This window comes from Pteropus alecto, unplaced genomic scaffold (assembly GCF_000325575.1).
Source record: "Pteropus alecto unplaced genomic scaffold, ASM32557v1 scaffold14, whole genome shotgun sequence".
Classification (NCBI taxonomy): Eukaryota; Metazoa; Chordata; class Mammalia; order Chiroptera; family Pteropodidae; genus Pteropus; species Pteropus alecto.
In genome coordinates, this window is record NW_006436810.1 from 18627856 (window position 1) to 18645198 (window position 17343).

The 17343-nt window shown below is 63.8% G+C and overlaps 1 protein-coding gene and 1 non-coding gene across 3 annotated transcripts in view; both read left to right on the forward strand.

Annotated features, from left to right (window-relative positions):
• Positions 1-17343, forward strand: part of NFATC1 (nuclear factor of activated T cells 1) — a 92033-nt gene that overhangs the window by 657 nt on the left and 74033 nt on the right. For both annotated transcript variants that reach the window (XM_006913740.2, XM_015590831.2), the window contains exon 2: positions 6933-8031. In XM_006913740.2, coding sequence (XP_006913802.2) covers positions 6933-8031 — 1099 coding nt within the window. The remainder of the gene's footprint in view (positions 1-6932; positions 8032-17343) is intronic.
• On the forward strand, positions 16512-16630 carry LOC112481249. Its single transcript, XR_003046858.1, has one exon. It is a non-coding gene; the product is annotated as a 5S ribosomal RNA (ribosomal RNA).

The following is a 17343-nucleotide window of genomic DNA, read 5'->3' on the forward strand; positions in this document are numbered from 1 at the left end:
GGGGGCGGGCGGGGGGGCCTCCTGTGAGTCCCCTCGGGTCTTGGCGCGCGAGGCGTATTGAGCTGGGTGCCACCGCGGGGGGCTTCTGGCGTTGGGAGCATCAGCCTCCTGCCGGTGGGTCACACTTGTGCCTGTCTTCGGGACTTCGGGTCTTCCCGTGGAGGGGGCCTCCTGCCCTAGGCGGCCGCCGCTCACGCCAGGGGACTCGAGCGTCCAAGGCCGACTTGGACACTGCGCGGGGACAGGTGGTGAGCGGTTCCTGCCAGAGGGCAGGGGGGCCACGGAGCCCCCCGACCTGCCCGCCACCTCAGGGCCCCTCGGGCCTCCCAGAGGAAGGGCAGAGTGGAAGCCGCCGCCGGGAGGGGCCTCCTCTTGCTTCCATTTTATCTTCTCGGTCAAAACAAAGGTTCCCTCCTCCCCGAGAGCGGGCACCGGCGTGAGAACACGAGTCACTGGAAAACCACAGCCGCCTCGGGGGCCAGACTCCGGCCTGCGGGGCCACTGGGTGCAGGAGCCCAGGGGCCGCCCCTCGCCCCATGCCTTTCTGCGTTGTCTGCAGGATCCGCTTTCTGTCCCTGCCCACGTGGCGGGGGGCGGTGAAGCTGCACACAGTGCTCCTGGCAGACGGCCGCCCTTCCTCAGCGGCCGTATAATATTTTCCATGTCGCTCACGGCCTCTCTTTTCAAAACTGTAACACTGTTCGTTTTTAAAAAGTAAGTGTTCGGACCAGGCCGAGGCTCCGCTCGGTCGTCTGCCCTCCCTGACCAGCTCCCTTGTCGTCGGCCTTGGCTGTGGGTTCACAGGCCTCTGGGGTCCTGGGGGCCGAGACTTGGGACAGAAAGTGGGGAGCGGGGCCCTGGCGGCCTGCACGCTCCTGCCGGGTCTGCAGCCTGTGGCGCTGTCATCGCGTGCTGGGTTCTTTCTGTGGAGGACTTTGTCCCTTGGTGGGGTGGGTGTTCAACCCCCTCTCAGTGCGTTTGGCAAATACCCCAGTGAGAGGCACAGGGTGGAAGTGGGGCCCACACTCCTGACCCCACAGTGTGAAGGATGGCCGGACCAGGACTTACGCAGCCCTCCCGGGCCACCTCTGGTCCCAGGGACATGCTCACGTCCTCAGCAGAACCCGCCCGCCTCCCTGCCCGCCCTGCACGGGCAGCTGTCTGCGCGCTGAGCTGCTCAAGCTGCTTCAAGCATCTTTGCTGGGTGTGTGCCCCATGCCCACCCCCCGGGGCTTCCCACTAAGGCCCCTGTAGGAAGGCCTCTGGGGGGGGAGGGCCTGGCAGAGAAGGAGGGCCCCTTCCTGTGTCACGGTGTTGGAAAGTTATAGAAAACATTCCTTTTTAATATATTTTTTGCAACGGACGCTCATGCTTTTTTTCATTCTTTTTTATCAAGAGTATTTTTACAGCGGTTTGAGGTTCACAGGACAATCGAGGGCAGGTCCGGAGTCCCCACACAGTCCCGTGCACTCCCACGCACCACTGCCTCCCCGCTGCCAGCACCCCCCAGTGCTGGGCGCGGGTCACGGCGGCCGGGCCCGCTTTGCCAGCTCACTGTGCTCCAGAGTCCACGGCCCGCCGCGGAGCCACTCTGGTGGTGCGCATCTCGCGGGTTTGGATACGTTTCGCGACGAGTCACGCGTGTCACACGTTGTGTCGCGCACAGTGGTTTCACAGCCCCGGAAACCCCCTGCGCTCCGCCTGCTCACTGCCTGCACCGCGCGGCCTTCGCCGGGATGTCGCGGAGCTGGGATCGCGGAGCTGGGATCGCCCCGCGGCGCCTCTCGGGCAGGCTCCCCCACTAGTCGCACGCGTCTGAGGCTCCTCCACGGCGCCGCAGCTCGATGGGCCACGGTCGGGGTGGGCCACGGTCCGGGTGGGCTACGGGCCACCCGTCCATCGCCACCGAAGGGTGTCTTGGTTACTTCCAGGTTTCGGCAGCATGAATGAAGTCCTTCTTTCTTGTTCATATTAGTTTTTACATTACATTATAATTATTGATTATTAAGTTAATTACTACATTGTTATATTACGTTGTTACATTAAATTCTCCAGCTCTTAGCGGGGGCAAAAACAGCTCCATGTTCTTTCTGCACTAAGCCTGGATTGAAGCAAATGACTAATACTGAGGTGGGCTCCGAAGCCTGGTGACACAGAGCCTGGTGATGAGGCGCTGATCACAAACACGGGCGCCTCATCACCAGGACAGGCCAGCCCTGTCCACGGGTGGCCTCGTTGTTCATTTCTGTCACGATTCCTTCTGAGTTAAGAGTGGCGTCCTCAGTGTTCTGGCCACCGAGGGTCAGTGGCTGAGTTAGCACTGTGTCCTCCCTGTCACTCAGGCCACTTCGTGTTCTTGTTGGGGGGGTTCACTGATAGGCTCCTGTCTTGCCTGTTACTTCAAGGGGGGCGATTGGGTCTTGGGGTTCTTTATTCCCAGAGTACCTCGCAGGTGCCGATAAGGCAGTCAGTAACCATTTGTTGGGGGCAAGGAAAGAGAAATTAAAAAGTGACTTATTCGAGCTGGGCAGGCGTGTGGGGTCTCCGCCGCCCCCCACCCTCGCTTGGGCAGCTTGGGCAGAAGCCTGGGCAGCGGGCTTCCTGGCCGGAGGCAGGGTCGGGTCGAGAGGAGGCCCGATGTCCCTCTCTGGGTCTCAGGAAATGGCTGTGCTGCTGTCAGCTGGGAGGCGGGTGTGGCCCCGCTTCCCGCCCGGGCTCCTGTTTGCTCAGTTATTTTGGCGGCTGCCAGGACTGTCGCCCTGGTGACTCGGGAGGGACTTGGCCAGGCCGAGGGGACCGCTGGCGGCTCCCACCCATCAGGCTATCCCAGGCTCAATGCTGGCCACTCTGCGCCCCCCGCCAGTGCCGCTGGCCTGTGAGAGGGCCGTCCGTGGGGGCACGCTGGTTCCCGAGTCCGCTCTCGGGGGCGAGGGTGACCGAGGACACCGCAGGCCCCTGCCCTTTGCCAGTCAGCCTGCAGCCGGGGCCTGAGACGCTTCAGCCCTGTCTCTAGTCGACGGGCCGAAGCACAGAGGTGTTTCTGTCAAGGACATTTATGTGGGCAGGACGTGCAGTTCTGTGTGGTTTGTCAGAGGGGCCCACGGCGAGGAACGGACACCTCAGATGCTTGTGATTCCTTGAAAACGGAGTGACGGCTGAAGACCTGGAGGAGACGTGTCTGCCAGGCAGCAGGTCGGGTCGGCCGAGGCCCCCCGGGAGCACCGCTGGGCTGACCCACGGGACGTTCCCGGGTTTACTCCCGGCCAGTCCGTAGTCTGCTCTGTTCGTGGCTCCTTGTCCCTGGCTGGTTGTCGGGTGGCCAGTGCCCGTGGAGCTGTCCCTGTCTTTCGTCCTGCAGACGGGCGCCCTTGGGTGGCCCCGGGCAGTGCAGTGGGGGCTGGGCCTGGAGCCTTCAGGTTTGGTTTGTGTTGTCGCCACCCGCTCACCCGCGAGCTCGCCCTGCGGGTTCGGCCCTGGGAACGTTCTCGGTCCGTGTAAACGTGCGCCCTTGGACTGTGAGATCTGAGTTTGCGTGCGGTTTGGCTGATAATGAAACCGAGCAGTGGGGGTTGGGGGCAGGGGACAGGAGCTGGCCGCCCGCTGGGCTGCATGGCCGGGGCGGGTTCTGGCTGTCAGGCCTCTGTCCTGTGTCCTGTCATCGCTGACGGAGGGAGCTCGGGCTCAGGCGAGTCCCTGTCTGCAGCGAAGACATCATTGCGCTGCCCCTTCCTCGTCGAGTCACGTGCTGCAGACTGGGATGCTCTGGCCGTCGGTGGCCCCAGCTCTCCCCCGATCCCCCACGGCCCAGGTCTGGACCACAGACCCCCGTTTCCACTAGATGCTCCACGAAGACTTCGCACGGGACCCATCAGACCCCCCCTCCTCCCTTCCCTCCAGAACCTTCCAGGGGCTGGGCAGCTGGTGGGGTGGGGGCCCAGACTTGCTGTCACTTGCTGTTTTTTCTTTTTTAATTCTCGTAATTACCTTCCTGCCAAGAAGTGGTGGTTCAGCTGTGGCACTGGCGCCGTCTCCCAGAACGCGTCGCAGGGATGCGTGATGTCTTCTGACTGGGCCAAAGTGTAGGGACGCGTCCGAAGCCCCCTCCAGCCCCCCCAGACCCGGGCGGTGCAGTGGGCCCACGGGGGGCGGGCGGGACTCCTGGTCCCCACCACGCTCGTCCCCACCAGCCTCACGCCTGGAGCCGCGACTCCTAGAGTTGGCGATTTCTCTTTAAAGTGAAAACTGGCTTTTCGTGGATTGTTAGGTCACCTGTGTGTTCGCACGGGGAAAGGCTCAGACAGATGGGGGCCTGGCCCTCAGAGCCCGGGCACTGGGCCTCTTCCACTGGGCAGCGTGGGCCCAGTCGTGGGGACGTGGCCACCGGGGACCGCCGGAAAGGGGTGTGCTTCCGGGGTGGGGGCCAGGAGGCACTGACGCTGTCGCGAGTGGACAGGTGCCGGGGACGGAGGTGGGCAGACGTCTCCCTGACTCACACTCACTGCCGGAACAAGTCACACGTAACGCAGCTCCTCGTCGGGGTCTAATTACTGAGATTCCTGCCCCGCGCACGCACCACATGGCCTCACACCTGCTGTTAGCACCTGCTTATCGATCGTCCAGTATGATGGGCGTCTGACGGCTTACCTGTGGTCACACGGACTCGTCGACGTGCCGGCCTCGGGAATACCCATGTCCTTTCTTTTAACCAGCACTTGTGGCTGGGAAGGTTCGGGAGGCTGGGCCAGCCAGGAAGGCGGGCCGTGTGCATGAGAACACAGCTGACAGGTGCGTGCGGTGCACGTGACAGTACACACCAGCCTGTGTGTGGCTGTAAAGAAACGTTTTCTGCCAAGGCACCTTCTGCGGTGGTTTGTCACGGCCGGGGCCTGGCACCCGCACACCCAGGCAGGGGACGGGCTGCAGGTGATGCCGTCCACATGGCAGCCTGCAGCCCCCATGCTACCTCCTTCTGAGGAGCCTTGACTTCCTCCAGGAAGGGTCTTTCTGGGGTTTGAGTTTTACAAAGATTGTGGTCAAATTGTTAACATCTGATTTCAGCTTTTGTGTTCAGAGGGTCAGTGAGCATGAGAGGGTGTTAGTGTGAGCCAGGGTCACAGTGAATGTTGGTGACATGGGCACGACCATCACGCTGCCGTGGGCAGGTGGCAGGAGGCCAGGCCGGGCGCTGGCGTCGGGGTCGGGCCTCACCCGGGTCGCCGTGCCCTGCCCCGTGGATGCGAAGGCCTCGTGCTTTCCTCGTGTGTGTCCCCAGTGTCCTTGGATCCTGGGGAGCAGACTCAGAGACGGCCGGGACAGCGGTGCCGAGGACACACGGGCTGCAGTGGCCCGTCCAGGTGCCGTGCTGTCCGCGCCCCGAGCAGGCGGCGCCCCGCATCCCGGGGTGTGACTCCCAGCCTCAGCTCTGTCTTTTCTTCCCTGTCACGGCTCTGTGTCCCCCGGGGGCTCTTTGGAACCCGGCACTGATTTCGAGCGTCTGGAGCACTGTCACTGTCTCTGCATAAGGCCGTCCGTGACACCCACGTGGCAGGGGCCTGGCCTGACGTCCTGGGGACAGCCATCCGCGTTTTTATCGGGGAGGTTTGAGCTATAAAAGCAGGAGCTGCTTGATAGCAAGGCTGATGAAGAGCTGGTCACCACGGAGGGTAGAGATGGCTGCGCCTGGAAGCAGGTCACAACGGGGGCAGGTCCTGCCTCTTCGAGGTGTTCGCCCCTTCTGTTAGGGAGCACTGCGAGGTGTGAGCCAGCACCGCAAGAGCCCGGGTGTCCTGGCGCTCGTCCACGTGGGCGTCTGAGCACGGTGCTGCGTCGAACAGGGCCTCGCCAGCCCGCACTCCAACGGCGGGAGTGGAGTACGGAGTGCCGGGTGCCACCTCTGCGGGGCGCGGACAGCCGGGGTGCCACCTCTGCGGGGTGAAGACAGCCGGGGTGCCACCTCTGCGGGGCGCAGACAGCCGGGGTGCCTCCTCTGCACACGCCGGCGGTGGGAGCCAGTTAGGAAACATGCTTCAGACTGGAAGCCCACGAGCGGTCCCCTCTGATAACAGTTGCTGACCGAGCCCGCACGGTTTACGAATACTTCCCCGAGGGTGTAAGGAACACGATGATCCTCAAATCCAGCTGTGCATCCGTGTCGTCTGCTCTGCTCTCTTTAGAAGAGAGATTCCTAGGCCGTGAGCCACGGTCACAGATCACGTGACAGACACCCAGAATCTGCACTGCCATCCACACCTTGAGGTGCTTTCTCCGCAGCTGGTGGCTTGGGCGTCTCGACAGTGATTAGCCTGTTACACTCTCTTTAAATGTACAGGTCTCTGTATCTAAACCCCACCCACTCACCCATCCATCCATCCACACACCTTCCCGCCCATTCATCTACCTGTCCGTCCCTCTATCCACCAGCTCACCCATGCGTCCACTCACCCACCCCGTCTGTCACCCAGCCCCATCCGTTCCTCCGCTAAGCAAGTCGAGCTCCCTTAACGTGCCAGGCACGGCTGCAGGCTCGGACGCGGCCGTGGGGCAGAGCAGGCTGAGGCAGGTGGAGGGTCCTGCCCGCAGTGGACTGAGAGATGATGCACAGGATGGTGATGAGTGTCGGGGAAGGACAGGAACTGGGGAAGGGTGACAGGGCATTGGGCCGGGGGTGGCAGTTTTGACAGGGTGGTTGGGGCGGCGCCTTTAGAGTGAAGAGCCGGAGGAGGGGCGTCGGGCAGCGGCAGGCGGGGAGTCCGCGTGGGGCGTGGGGGCCGCGAGCCGCGTGAGGGAAGGGAGCATGGGAAGGGCCCCAGGGCTGGCTGTCCCTGAGTCGCTGGGCTGTGGTCACAGCGCCAGCCCAGCCCGCTCCTGCGCGAGGCCCGGGGCTGTCTGGCGCCTGGCGGCCAGCCCCTCACCCATCGTCTCTTTGTCCCCAGAGCACTGCGGTTATGCACCCTCCAACCTCGGCCCCGGCCTGCCCCTGGCCACGGCGCACCCCTCGCTGCCGGCTCCGTGCCACGACCTGCAGACGGCGGCCCCCGACATCTCGGCCGTGGTGGCGGCGAGCCACCCCTCGGCGTACGGGGCCGTGGTGGACAGCGGGCCCTCGGGCTACTTCCTGCCGTCCAGCCACGTGAGGCCCAACGGTGCCCCGGCCCTGGAGAGTCCGCGCATCGAGATTACGTCGTACCTAGGGCTGCACCCCGGCAGCGGCCAGCTGTTCCACGACGTGGAGGTGGAGGACGTCCTGCCCAGCTCCAAGCGGCCCCCGTCCACGGCCACCTTGAACCTGCCCAACTTGGAGGCCTACCGCGACCCGTCCTGCCTGAGCCCGGCCAGCAGCCTGTCGTCCCGCAGCTGCAACTCCGAGGCCTCGTCCTACGAGTCCAACTACTCGTACCCGTACGCCTCCCCGCAGACGTCCCCCTGGCAGTCGCCCTGCGTGTCCCCCAAGACCACGGACCCCGAGGACGGCTTTCCCCGCGGCCTGGGCGCCTGCAGCCTGCTCGGCTCCCCGAGACACTCGCCCTCCACCTCGCCCCGCACGAGCGTCACCGAGGAGAGCTGGCTGGGGCCACGCGGCTCCCGGCCCTCGTCCCCCTGCAACAAGAGGAAGTACGGCCTCAACGGCCGGCAGCTGTCCTGCTCCCCACACCACTCGCCCACCCCGTCCCCGCACAGCTCGCCGCGGGTCAGCGTCACCGACGACACATGGCTGGGCAACACCACGCAGTACACCAGCTCGGCCATCGTGGCCGCCATCAACGCCCTGAGCACCGACGGCAGCCTGGACTTGGGTGACGGGGTCCCCATCAAGGCCCGCAAGACCGCCCTGGACCACTCGCCCTCGGTGGCGCTCAAGGTGGAGCCAGCCGGAGAGGACCTGGGGACCACGCCGCCCGCGTCCGACGTCCCGCCCGAGGAGTTCGCTGCCTTCCAGCACGTGCGGAAGGGCGCCTTCTGCGACCAGTACCTGGCGGTGCCGCAGCACCCGTACCAGTGGGCCCGGCCCAGGTCGCCCGCACCCTATGCCAGGTGAGTGGCGGGGGGAGGGCCACGGAGTCCACACTCGGCTCCCCCATGAGGCTCTGGCGAGAGCCGGCCGGCCTCTCCAGCCTTGGGGCTTTGCTGCCAGCTTTTGGCGTCCCTTATCTTTAGAAGCGTCACCCCTTGCCTGCCTTCAGCGTCACCTGGCGCTGTCCCTCTGCGTCTGCGTGTCCAGATTTCCCTGTTGTAGGGCACGGTCATGTTAGACGAGGGCACAGCTGCAGGACCCCACCTTCTCTTGACTCCCTCTTGAAAGGGCCCGGGCCCAGGTGAGCAGACCGAGGCGCAGGGTTCTCGGCTGCAGCCCACGGGCCGGGCACACACCCCGCCTGTGGGGAGGGCTCACACACACGTGCCCTCGGCGTCCGGGGTTTTTGTGAAACCGAACGGTCCCTCTCCTGTTTGTGGTTCGCCTCCCGGCTCGCCCACGTCCCCGCTGCCTAATTGCTGCCACCGCCTCGGTGCAGATGGGGCCTCAGCTCAGCAGCTCCCAGAGCGGCAGCCCCGCCCGCTCCCTGGTGGCCCAGCGTGTGGAGAACGGCGATGCCCGGGGGCCAGGGGCCCTCAGGCGCTGCTCCGGCTGCTCGGCAGCTCCAGCTGCGCCCAGCGCCGAGCCGTGGGCTGTGGCTTCTTCAGTTGCGTCTGGGCATCTCCTCTGAGTCCGCTTTCTCAGCCTGGTGTTTTTATTTTTAAGGGAACAGCTTTCCCAGCGGGTGGGCCACTAACGCTCCCCCCCCCGCCCCCCGTGGCAGGGTAAGGGCCCTCGCCTTGGGCGTGAGCAGCATGAAGATGTCCACAGCCTCCCCTGCGGCTCTCCGTGGCCCCGGGCTGCGGCCGCCTCCGGGACGAGGCACCTGCATGTCGTTTCTGGCACACGAGGCCGAGCACTGTCCTTCCTGCTCCCGCAGGTTAGATGGTTTCTGGAAGCGGCCCCCAGCGGCGTGTCCTTAGATAGACGGGCCGGGGGGTGCTGCTCACTCCCGAGGCTGCGTCCCAGTCCGCTCTGCTCACAGCCTCTGGGGCACGGGCCAGGCCACGAACGCTCGGTCCTGGGCGCCCACGGGATCCAACCACCCCCACACCCTTCCGAGAGAAACGCCCCGAGGGTGGGCAGTTTGTAAAGCAATCGCGTGGTGACGGGAGCCAGTGAAGCTTCAGAGAGGAGGTGGAGGTGACCCCCGGGGCCCGACGTGCGTTAGGGGGCACCCACGTTTCCATCCTGGCTTTCACTTTCAATGCCACAAAGTTTAAAAAGCCGGCATTTTCAAAGTTATCATCCAAACAAGTTAATTCTTGAACATGGGAGGCATTTAAAAAATGTAAGAGCCGTTCCCGCCTGCTGTATTGTCTCTATAATTTTTATGTCAATAAAAGAGCGGCGAGGTGCTTACCACCTCAAGCCCAGACTCACGCGCGTCACAGTCTGTGACTTTCTGTGTTTTCCTGGACCACGAAGGTCACAGCCACGCGTCATGGGACGTCACTGCAGTCTCGATGTCAGCGGGAGGGTGGTGTCATCGACACGTACCTGTCACCAGCACGACGATAACTGTAGCACAGGTGTTTCGAACGAGTTATGGACTGCTAGGCGAACCCCGGGTGCCAGTCTGCACGGGGCTGTGACCGTGCCGGACGGGATGGGGGTCTGCGACCCGAGCGCCCCGGGGCGCCTGTGAGGCCGCCTCCTGGGCATGTGGATGGCCGCCTTCTCCCTTCGATGCCCATCCCTGTGCCCAGCCGTCCCCTACTGACGACACAGGTGCATTGGTTCAGGGCCCACCCCTCAGCCCTGGAAAGTCCCAATGCGCACACACAGTCCCGTGCTGAGGTCCCGGGGTCAGGACTGTAACCTGAGAACTCCCGGGGGGGCACAGCTCAGCCTAGAATGCACCCCCCCCCGCATCCCGGTGACAATGGCAGGAAGCCTTTGTCAGTGACCTGCCTCTCCTTTCGAGGCTCACTCGGTGCTTCTGGCAGGCGGCCGTCTGCGTGACCAGCCTGTATGTAATCCGCAGTCGGAAAGCAGGCTCGCCCTGGTCTCGGTGGGAGGGTAGCGGTCACTCGTGGCACATGACTGCCCTTTGTTTCTGTCACGGAGCCGGGTGAGGTGTGACGCCCCAGATTCCTGTGGGCTAACGCACGGCAGCATGTGGACGGCAGCAGACTGCCCTCGAGGGTGGGACGCTGACCTTTCCCGCTGCTCTGGTCCACGTCGAAATGTGTTTCCTGGTCCCTGGCACACGTCTCCACGTGACGCCAGAGGCTGGTGCTCGGGGACGGCTGGGCTCGTGGGAGCGAGGGGTCGCGGTGTTGCCCACGGGCGAGGGCGGCCAGACTTCCTGGCCGGGGACGCGCCCGGCGCGGGGGCCAGCGGGTTGGCCGCACTCTGCGCGGTCTGGGCCGGAGAACTTGGGCAGCGAGGCCTCCGCTCCCAGCGCCCAGGCCCCGTGCACTTCTGCTCCCGTCCAGCAGGAGAGGGGCCTCGGGGACGCGTGCATGCGAGCCTTTCCCCAGGAGCTTGGCTGCTGCGGCGGTGTCTCCCGTTTGGGGCCGTCGGTGTCTGCCCAGTGCTCACGGCTCACTCCGCGGTGCTGAGTGTCCGGCAGGCCCACGGGGCCACACACCGGTGCGCACGTCCTGCTGTTGTTGAAGGTGTGTCTGCGCGTAACAGCGGTGTCTGGTAGCGTTTCGCGGTCCTGGTGTTCAGACCCATTTTAGAGTTTACGAGATGGCGCTTCCTTTCGTAAAGCTCAGGAAAGGCGTGAGGTCTCAGGCGACGTGTGAGCCCCCTGAGAAATCCGGGTTCCAGGGCCCAGGCCAGGCGCTGAGCCTCTTCCTGCGGGCGATGGTGCTGACGGTGCCAGCGGCCTCCACGGGCCCACCCGCCTGCGGCCAAGGCCACCTGTGCAGAGCGGGCGGCGGGCCATCCAGTGCCGGGTCAGAGGGCCTGGCCTGTGTTTGTCGCTTCTCGACGGGCGTTTTCAGGGGGTGGCTGGCGAGGTCCCTTCACTTGCTCACGCACATGCGTGTGACTGCACGTCGGTCACAGGCGGCGTGCCCTGCAAGACCCAGGCCGTCCCCCGAGCGTGAACCTTGTTCCCTTGGGGACAGGCCCGTGGAAAGCCCCAGCTTTGGAAGTTTCACAGTCCCCAGCCGTCCGCGCCCGGCATCGTCTCAGAATTTGCCTTGAGAGCAGCGAAGTTGCATGAGGAGTGTGGACTTAGGAACCGGTTTGGGAAACGCGGGACATCGTGGCGAGGGTGTCGGTGACTTCGGCGGCACCCCTGTTGAGCTGAACCCCCGTGTGTCTTCGCTTTTTGGTTTGCATGATTTGGGCGGAGTGGCTCTCCCGGGGGCAGGGTCGGTCTGGACCGTGGCTTCGGCGGCCTGGACGGCTGCAGGCCGATCCCGTGTCTCAGGCTTTGGCGGTGGCGCTGACGGTCTCGTTCAGACCCGAACTCCCGTGCCATGCGGCAGCGGCAGCTTCTAGGTCCCCAGACGGTCCTGCCGACCCGATGGCGTTTCGTCAGTTGCCCAAATATTTCGGAGTTTATCCTAGTTGGGAGTAAGATCACAAGTGCCTTCAGCGGACAGCAAGCGGCCAGCACCCCACTCCTCGGGGGTCACGGCCGGCCCGCCCAGGGTCGCTCTGGGAGGACGAGCTTGAGCCCGCACAGCACGAGAGCTCCAGGGCAGAGGCCGGCGTGCGGCACCGCTGGGCCAGGCCCCACGGCTGATGCGGGGCCAGCGCTCGAGCCTGTGCCTGGCCCGGAGTGGCCCCCGCCCGCTGGGCCCCGCAGCCGAGAGGCCCCGTGGATTTTCTGCCCTCGTGGGAGACTCGCCACAGAGGCCGCAGATGGCGTCCGGACCGCCGGGAGCCTAATGGAAGCACATGCGCCCCGTCGCCAGAATGCGAAGCAGACAGGCCCGCCAGGCCCGGATCGGCTCAGCCCCGCCCCTTCCAGAGGCTTCTGCACGGGGACTCAGGAGTCACGGGGCAGCACGGGGCTGCGTGCCCATGTCAGCACCCGCTCATGACGTCCCAGACCCACACGCCTCCACCCCGCCGGGCACTGTCCCGTCTCCACGGCCAGCACGTGAGAAGGGCTTCGCATCCTGACTCCCAGCTCTGGGGCGGGCGGTATCCCGCGATGGTGGCCGAGGGCAGAGGGCGCGCTGGGGCACCTGCCCGAGCGTGGGTGCGGCCGTGGGCCCCATTTCGCTCTGATTCTGCGGCCATCTCCACGAGGAGAGCGAGGAACCCAAGGCGTTTCTGCACAGCGTGAAGGAATGTGGCTTTTGTGGCGTTGCACTCAGATGCTCACGTGTAGCCATCGAGATCTGAAATCTTGGCCGGTTCTGTATAATGGTCCAAACGCCAAGAGAGGGGCGGCCACGAGCCTGACCAGCCCGCATGCCTGCGGGCCGCGGCCATGTGTGGGTCTCGGTCCAGGGCCTGGGTGCCTCACCCGCCTCCAGTCTGGGGGTCTCCAAAGGGCCAGGAGGACGTGCCCAGGGACACAGGCGTCAGTGGCCACAGACAAAGCAGAGGGGCTTTCTGAGGACAGTGTGTGGCACGCACCCCTTGCTCGCATGGCGCCTGGCGCATGTGCCTGCAGCCAACTGACGGGCCACCGCCCGAAACCAGAGAGCATTTGCCGGGCGATTAAAATTTAATCAGGACACGGCAGTTGTCCCCGTTAGAGCCAGACCTTCCACACAGTCGGTGGGACTTGGTGGCCCGTGTCTTCCGGCTCCTGAGCACAAACGCCCTGAGTTCGTGACGGGGTTGCTGTTTTGTCCCTGTGCCCAAGGTGCCTGTGGGAGCTGGGCCGGCACACGGTGTGGAGCTGGTTTTCAGCAAAGGCAGCAACTTGCGTGACGTTCCCGTCCCATACACACTGGCCCGTGCTCCGAGTGCCACCGGCACGTGGGGTGTGGAACAGACCCGCGTCTGCAGCGAGGACACTGCACACAGACGAGGAAGGACCGATGCCCACGTGGCTATGCTTGGCTCTGTGCCACGAGCACATGGGTGTCAGCGTGTCCCTAAACCTGAGGCCACCTGCAGACCTGGCTGGCCACAGGCGCTGACCGCGAGCTGTGCGAGGAGCAAGCTCATTTGTAGAGGGGCGTCTTGCTGGGAGCACGGGGCAGGGGCGGGTGAGGGAGGGCAGTGGCCTGCACGGTTCTCAGGTGTGGTGGCCACTGGCCCCTCGCCCTCCGGCCTGTCGCGTGGAGGCCCTTTGGGGGGACAGTCGGTTCTTTGCCTGGTGTGCAGGCTGCTTGTGGATCTCAGTGGCGGCTTCTGGGACCCGAGGACTCGCCCCAGCGCTGGGTGACACGTGGCGCGGTCACACCTCGGACGGTGCTGGGACCACGGGCAGTGCCCCATTCCCTCCTGAGAGTCGCTGTCCGCAGGCGCGAGCGGCCGCAGTGGGCCAGGAACTCTGTAAGGCTGTCGGGTGGGCGTGTGGCCAGGAAGCCCGCAGGCCCCTCCCCAGGGTCCTGGACAGGGCTGGCCGGCTGCTTGCCATGGGACACAGTGCGCCTGGGCAGTCTGATTTTGCAGATGGGGAAGCTGCGGCACGCAGAAGGTTCCAGACACAGAAGAAAGAATAGGAAGCTGTAGGTCCCCTGCTCTGGACGTGCGTGGCTGGTCTCTGGAGAAGTTCCAGCTCCGAGGCGGGCGGGTCGCGGCCCCTGACTCCAGCGATGGCCTCGCGGGACCTCCGCTCAGTCACCAAGGTGCGGGAAACGCCACCGGGCCCACAGAGCACCTCCCTGCGGGGCCACCTGGCCGCACACCTGTCCCCGGCGCTCGTCCCCCGGGTTTTTCTCACATTGGTGGGAATTCTGGGCTTGTGGTTCCGTGTTTTGGCGAAGTGTAGCATGCCCGCCCGTCCCTTGGGGGCAGGCGCCTATGTCCCTCTCGGAGGTCGCCGATGGCAGGGCCTAAAGGAGTTTTTCCGTTTTAAATGGAGAGGTGGGTTTGAGGGTCTGGCCGGTGCCCACAGAGCCTCTGGTTAGTCCAGTGGGGTCACTGCCTGCCCGAGGGCCTGAGAGGAGAGGGGGCCGTCTGCGAGCCCGGGGCGCGTTGCCAGACGCTCATTCTCTCCCACGTGAGCTGGGTGTGAACCTGCTGGAAACGGCCTCCAGGCCTCCCACGGTTAGCAGTACAGCTGCGCTTCTGGGGTCCCCTGAGTGGCAGAAAGGCAGAGGAGCGTCGCTGTGAACGGCGATGTTGGGCTCCACCCTCGGAGACCGCCGAGGTCTGCGTCCGGCCTGCACGGGGCAGCCGTGAGAACGGACGCCCTCCCCCTCGTCCCCCTGTGTCACTGCTGGGAGCGAGGTGCCAAGTGCGGGGCCCTCGTGGTTACAGCTGCGCTTCTGGGGTCCCCTGAGTGGCAGAAAGGCAGAGGGGCGTCGCTGTGAACGGCGATGTTGGGCTCCACCCTCGGAGACCGCCGAGGTCTGCGTCCGGCCTGCACGGGGCAGCCGTGAGAACGGACGCCCTCCCCCTCGTCCCCCTGTGTCACTGCTGGGAGCGAGGTGCCAAGTGCGGGGCCCTCCACGCTTCAGAAAGGCCGGACTCTTCCTGGGCTGGACTCGGACACATGGTGGTCAGTGGTGGCCAGACGGACAGAAAGCCCGTCCCCGAGTGGCCGGAGGGAGCGGCTGACCGCGAGCCCGACAGCGTGGACCTTGGCCGAGGAAACCCGATTTCTCCTGTGCTTTGGGTCAGCGTGTGGGTGGCCTCGGTGCTGGAAGGAAGCTTGAGAAAAACTCTTCACAGCTTTCCTATGTGAAGGACACACAGAGCTCGGTAAACAATGAGGCTTTCTCGTGGGAAATGGGCGGTCTGCAGCAGCCCGGGGCAGGTGATTCAGACCGGGAGTGCGGGGGCATCTTTTTCCGCCCGGGGAGGCCTCATCCACACACAGCGCAGAGCGAAGAGGTGACTCGCTTCACTTGTGCTGTGACACGCGGCGTCCCCCAGCGAGGGCAGCAGGGCCAGCGAACTCCCTGGCAAACAGCAAAGCTGGAGCCACGCTGCTGTGTGACCACAGACCATCCGAGCCCCCGGCGGCCCGCGGAGGCCACGGCCATGGTGCCCATCCTCCACCCGGTGCCACCTGTGCCCCGGCGGGTGGCGGTGACAGTCACGTGAAGGAAACAGCGAGGCTTAGCGCGGACTGGTGGGGGGTGCGGGGCTGTGTGTGGCAGCAGCTTGCCAGCCTCGTCTGGGAGGTGGTGATCTGGTAGCAGGTGATGGTCTGGATTCCCGTGTACCAGGCACAATGACAAGCTTCTAAAACCTTTTTGTTTTGAGAATTCAGAAAGTTGCAGAGACATCCATGTCCCCTTCAGCCCCAGTCCCCACTGATGACACATTCTGCAGTCACTGCAGCTGACAGGTGGCCCAGCTGTGGAGCTGGAGGGGCGGAACCCGGTGCCGGGCTGGCCACACCCCCAGCCCCTCCTCAGCCCCCGACGGACCCTCCCGCGGCTCAGTGCCCATTGGCACCCTCACTTCGCAAGCGAGAACTTTGCAAGGATTCGGGAAAGACGTGTGGACTGCTGGAAGTCGCCAGGTTCTGCGGGGTCGGCCTTGGGCCACAGACTCCCGTCCGCCCGCAGGACCGTTCGCGGGCACGACTGCGTGTGCGTGGTCCCTGTGCCGTGTTTCAGAAGCTGCCCATTGTGTGATGGGCACAGACCACGTCCCACTGTTTATGACCGAACTCGCTGGGTCTCGCCTCATGCCTGGGGGTCATGAGCGCCGTTCGCCTGGCTGATGGTATTCAGTAAGGACAGTGACCATCACTCTGGAGTGGCCTTCGCAGGCCCTGAAGGAGCAGGCTCTCTGACGGGATGGGGCCAGAGGCTACACTAATTCCAGTAAAACGCATGTGAGAACCCAGCCACGCAGTGGTCTGGAGGTTTGCACGAGTCCACTGGTGGTGTGGGCTCGCCCACACTCCTCGTTAACGTGCGGCGCGCTTGGCACATCGTCGTGGTTACAGGACAGTGCAGTTTAGACGCCCCCCGGAGTGGGTGTGGTCAGGGTTACAGCACAGCTGGCCTGGTGCTGGCCTATGGCGCAGCATGAGTGTCACCTGTCACCAGACAGCCCCGTGAGCACCTGGGGCGTCTGGAGGTGTGTCCTGAGCATCAGATGTTCATGCTCTTTGATGAGACTGTGACCTGTGCCAAGGGAACAAGCGGAAAGGCAGCCAGGACCGCCAGCCTGGACTTGCGCGTCTTCGGTATTGATAAGAGCAGTGAGCTGGGGACACCCGGAAGCCAGCGGGGAGAGTGCTGACCAGTTCTCATGGGACAGTGTGAGGCTGTGATGAAACCGTCCCTGACCAACACACTGAGGCACTCAAAACGTGATCGTTAAATTGTGAAAAAGCCAGAGTATCATGTTATATATTTTATTTCATTAAGAGATACACCTTTCAGTCTACGGCCACGCCACCCTGAACACGCCCGATCCCGTCTGATCTCGGAAGCTAAGCAGGGTCAGGCCTGGTTAGTACTTGGATGGGAGACCACCTAGGAAGACCAGGTGCTGTAGGCGTAGAACAAACAAACAAAAAAGATATACACCTTTTTATATAAAAACGCTTTCAGACGCACACCGAATCACAGACGTCATTCCTCTGGGCGATTTGAGACGCACACCCTGTGGGTAAGTAGACAACAGCATAGCTTCTGTTTGTGCAGATCTGGGGGGCCTTAGATGCGAACTCAGCCACCTGTTTTCCTAGTTGCACTGAGTGCGACTTTTTAAAAAGTGAGTTGAGCGGAAGGTGAGTTTGAGGCGTGGGATCGTCTATTGTATTCTGCCGGGGAAGCGGGTGATGCGGCTGAGGCAGGGACCCTGCAGGTGGGTGGGGAGCAGGGCAGGAAGAGGGCAGCTGTGTCTGGCCACTCTCCTCCAGTTCTAGGCCCTTTCTCTGAATCAGACAAATTTGCACTTGCCGTGGACCTTGGAAATTCATGCTGAAAATTTCCAGCCCCAGACCATAATTTTAATTGTTTATGTTATAATATTTATTTTGTGAGCCATTCTGACTTTCAGCTATGCACAGTGTGTCGCTGACTCCACCAAGGATTCACGAGCAGATTGTCCCACGATTTACCCTGTGACATTTGGGTGCAGGGCGCCCTTCTGTCCTGAGCCGAGGGGCAGGGTTTTCCTCCGCTCCATCTCTCTCTCTCTCTCTCTCTCTCTCTCTCTCTCTCTGTCTCTCTGTCTCTCTCGCTCGCTCTCTCTCTCGCGCTCTCTCT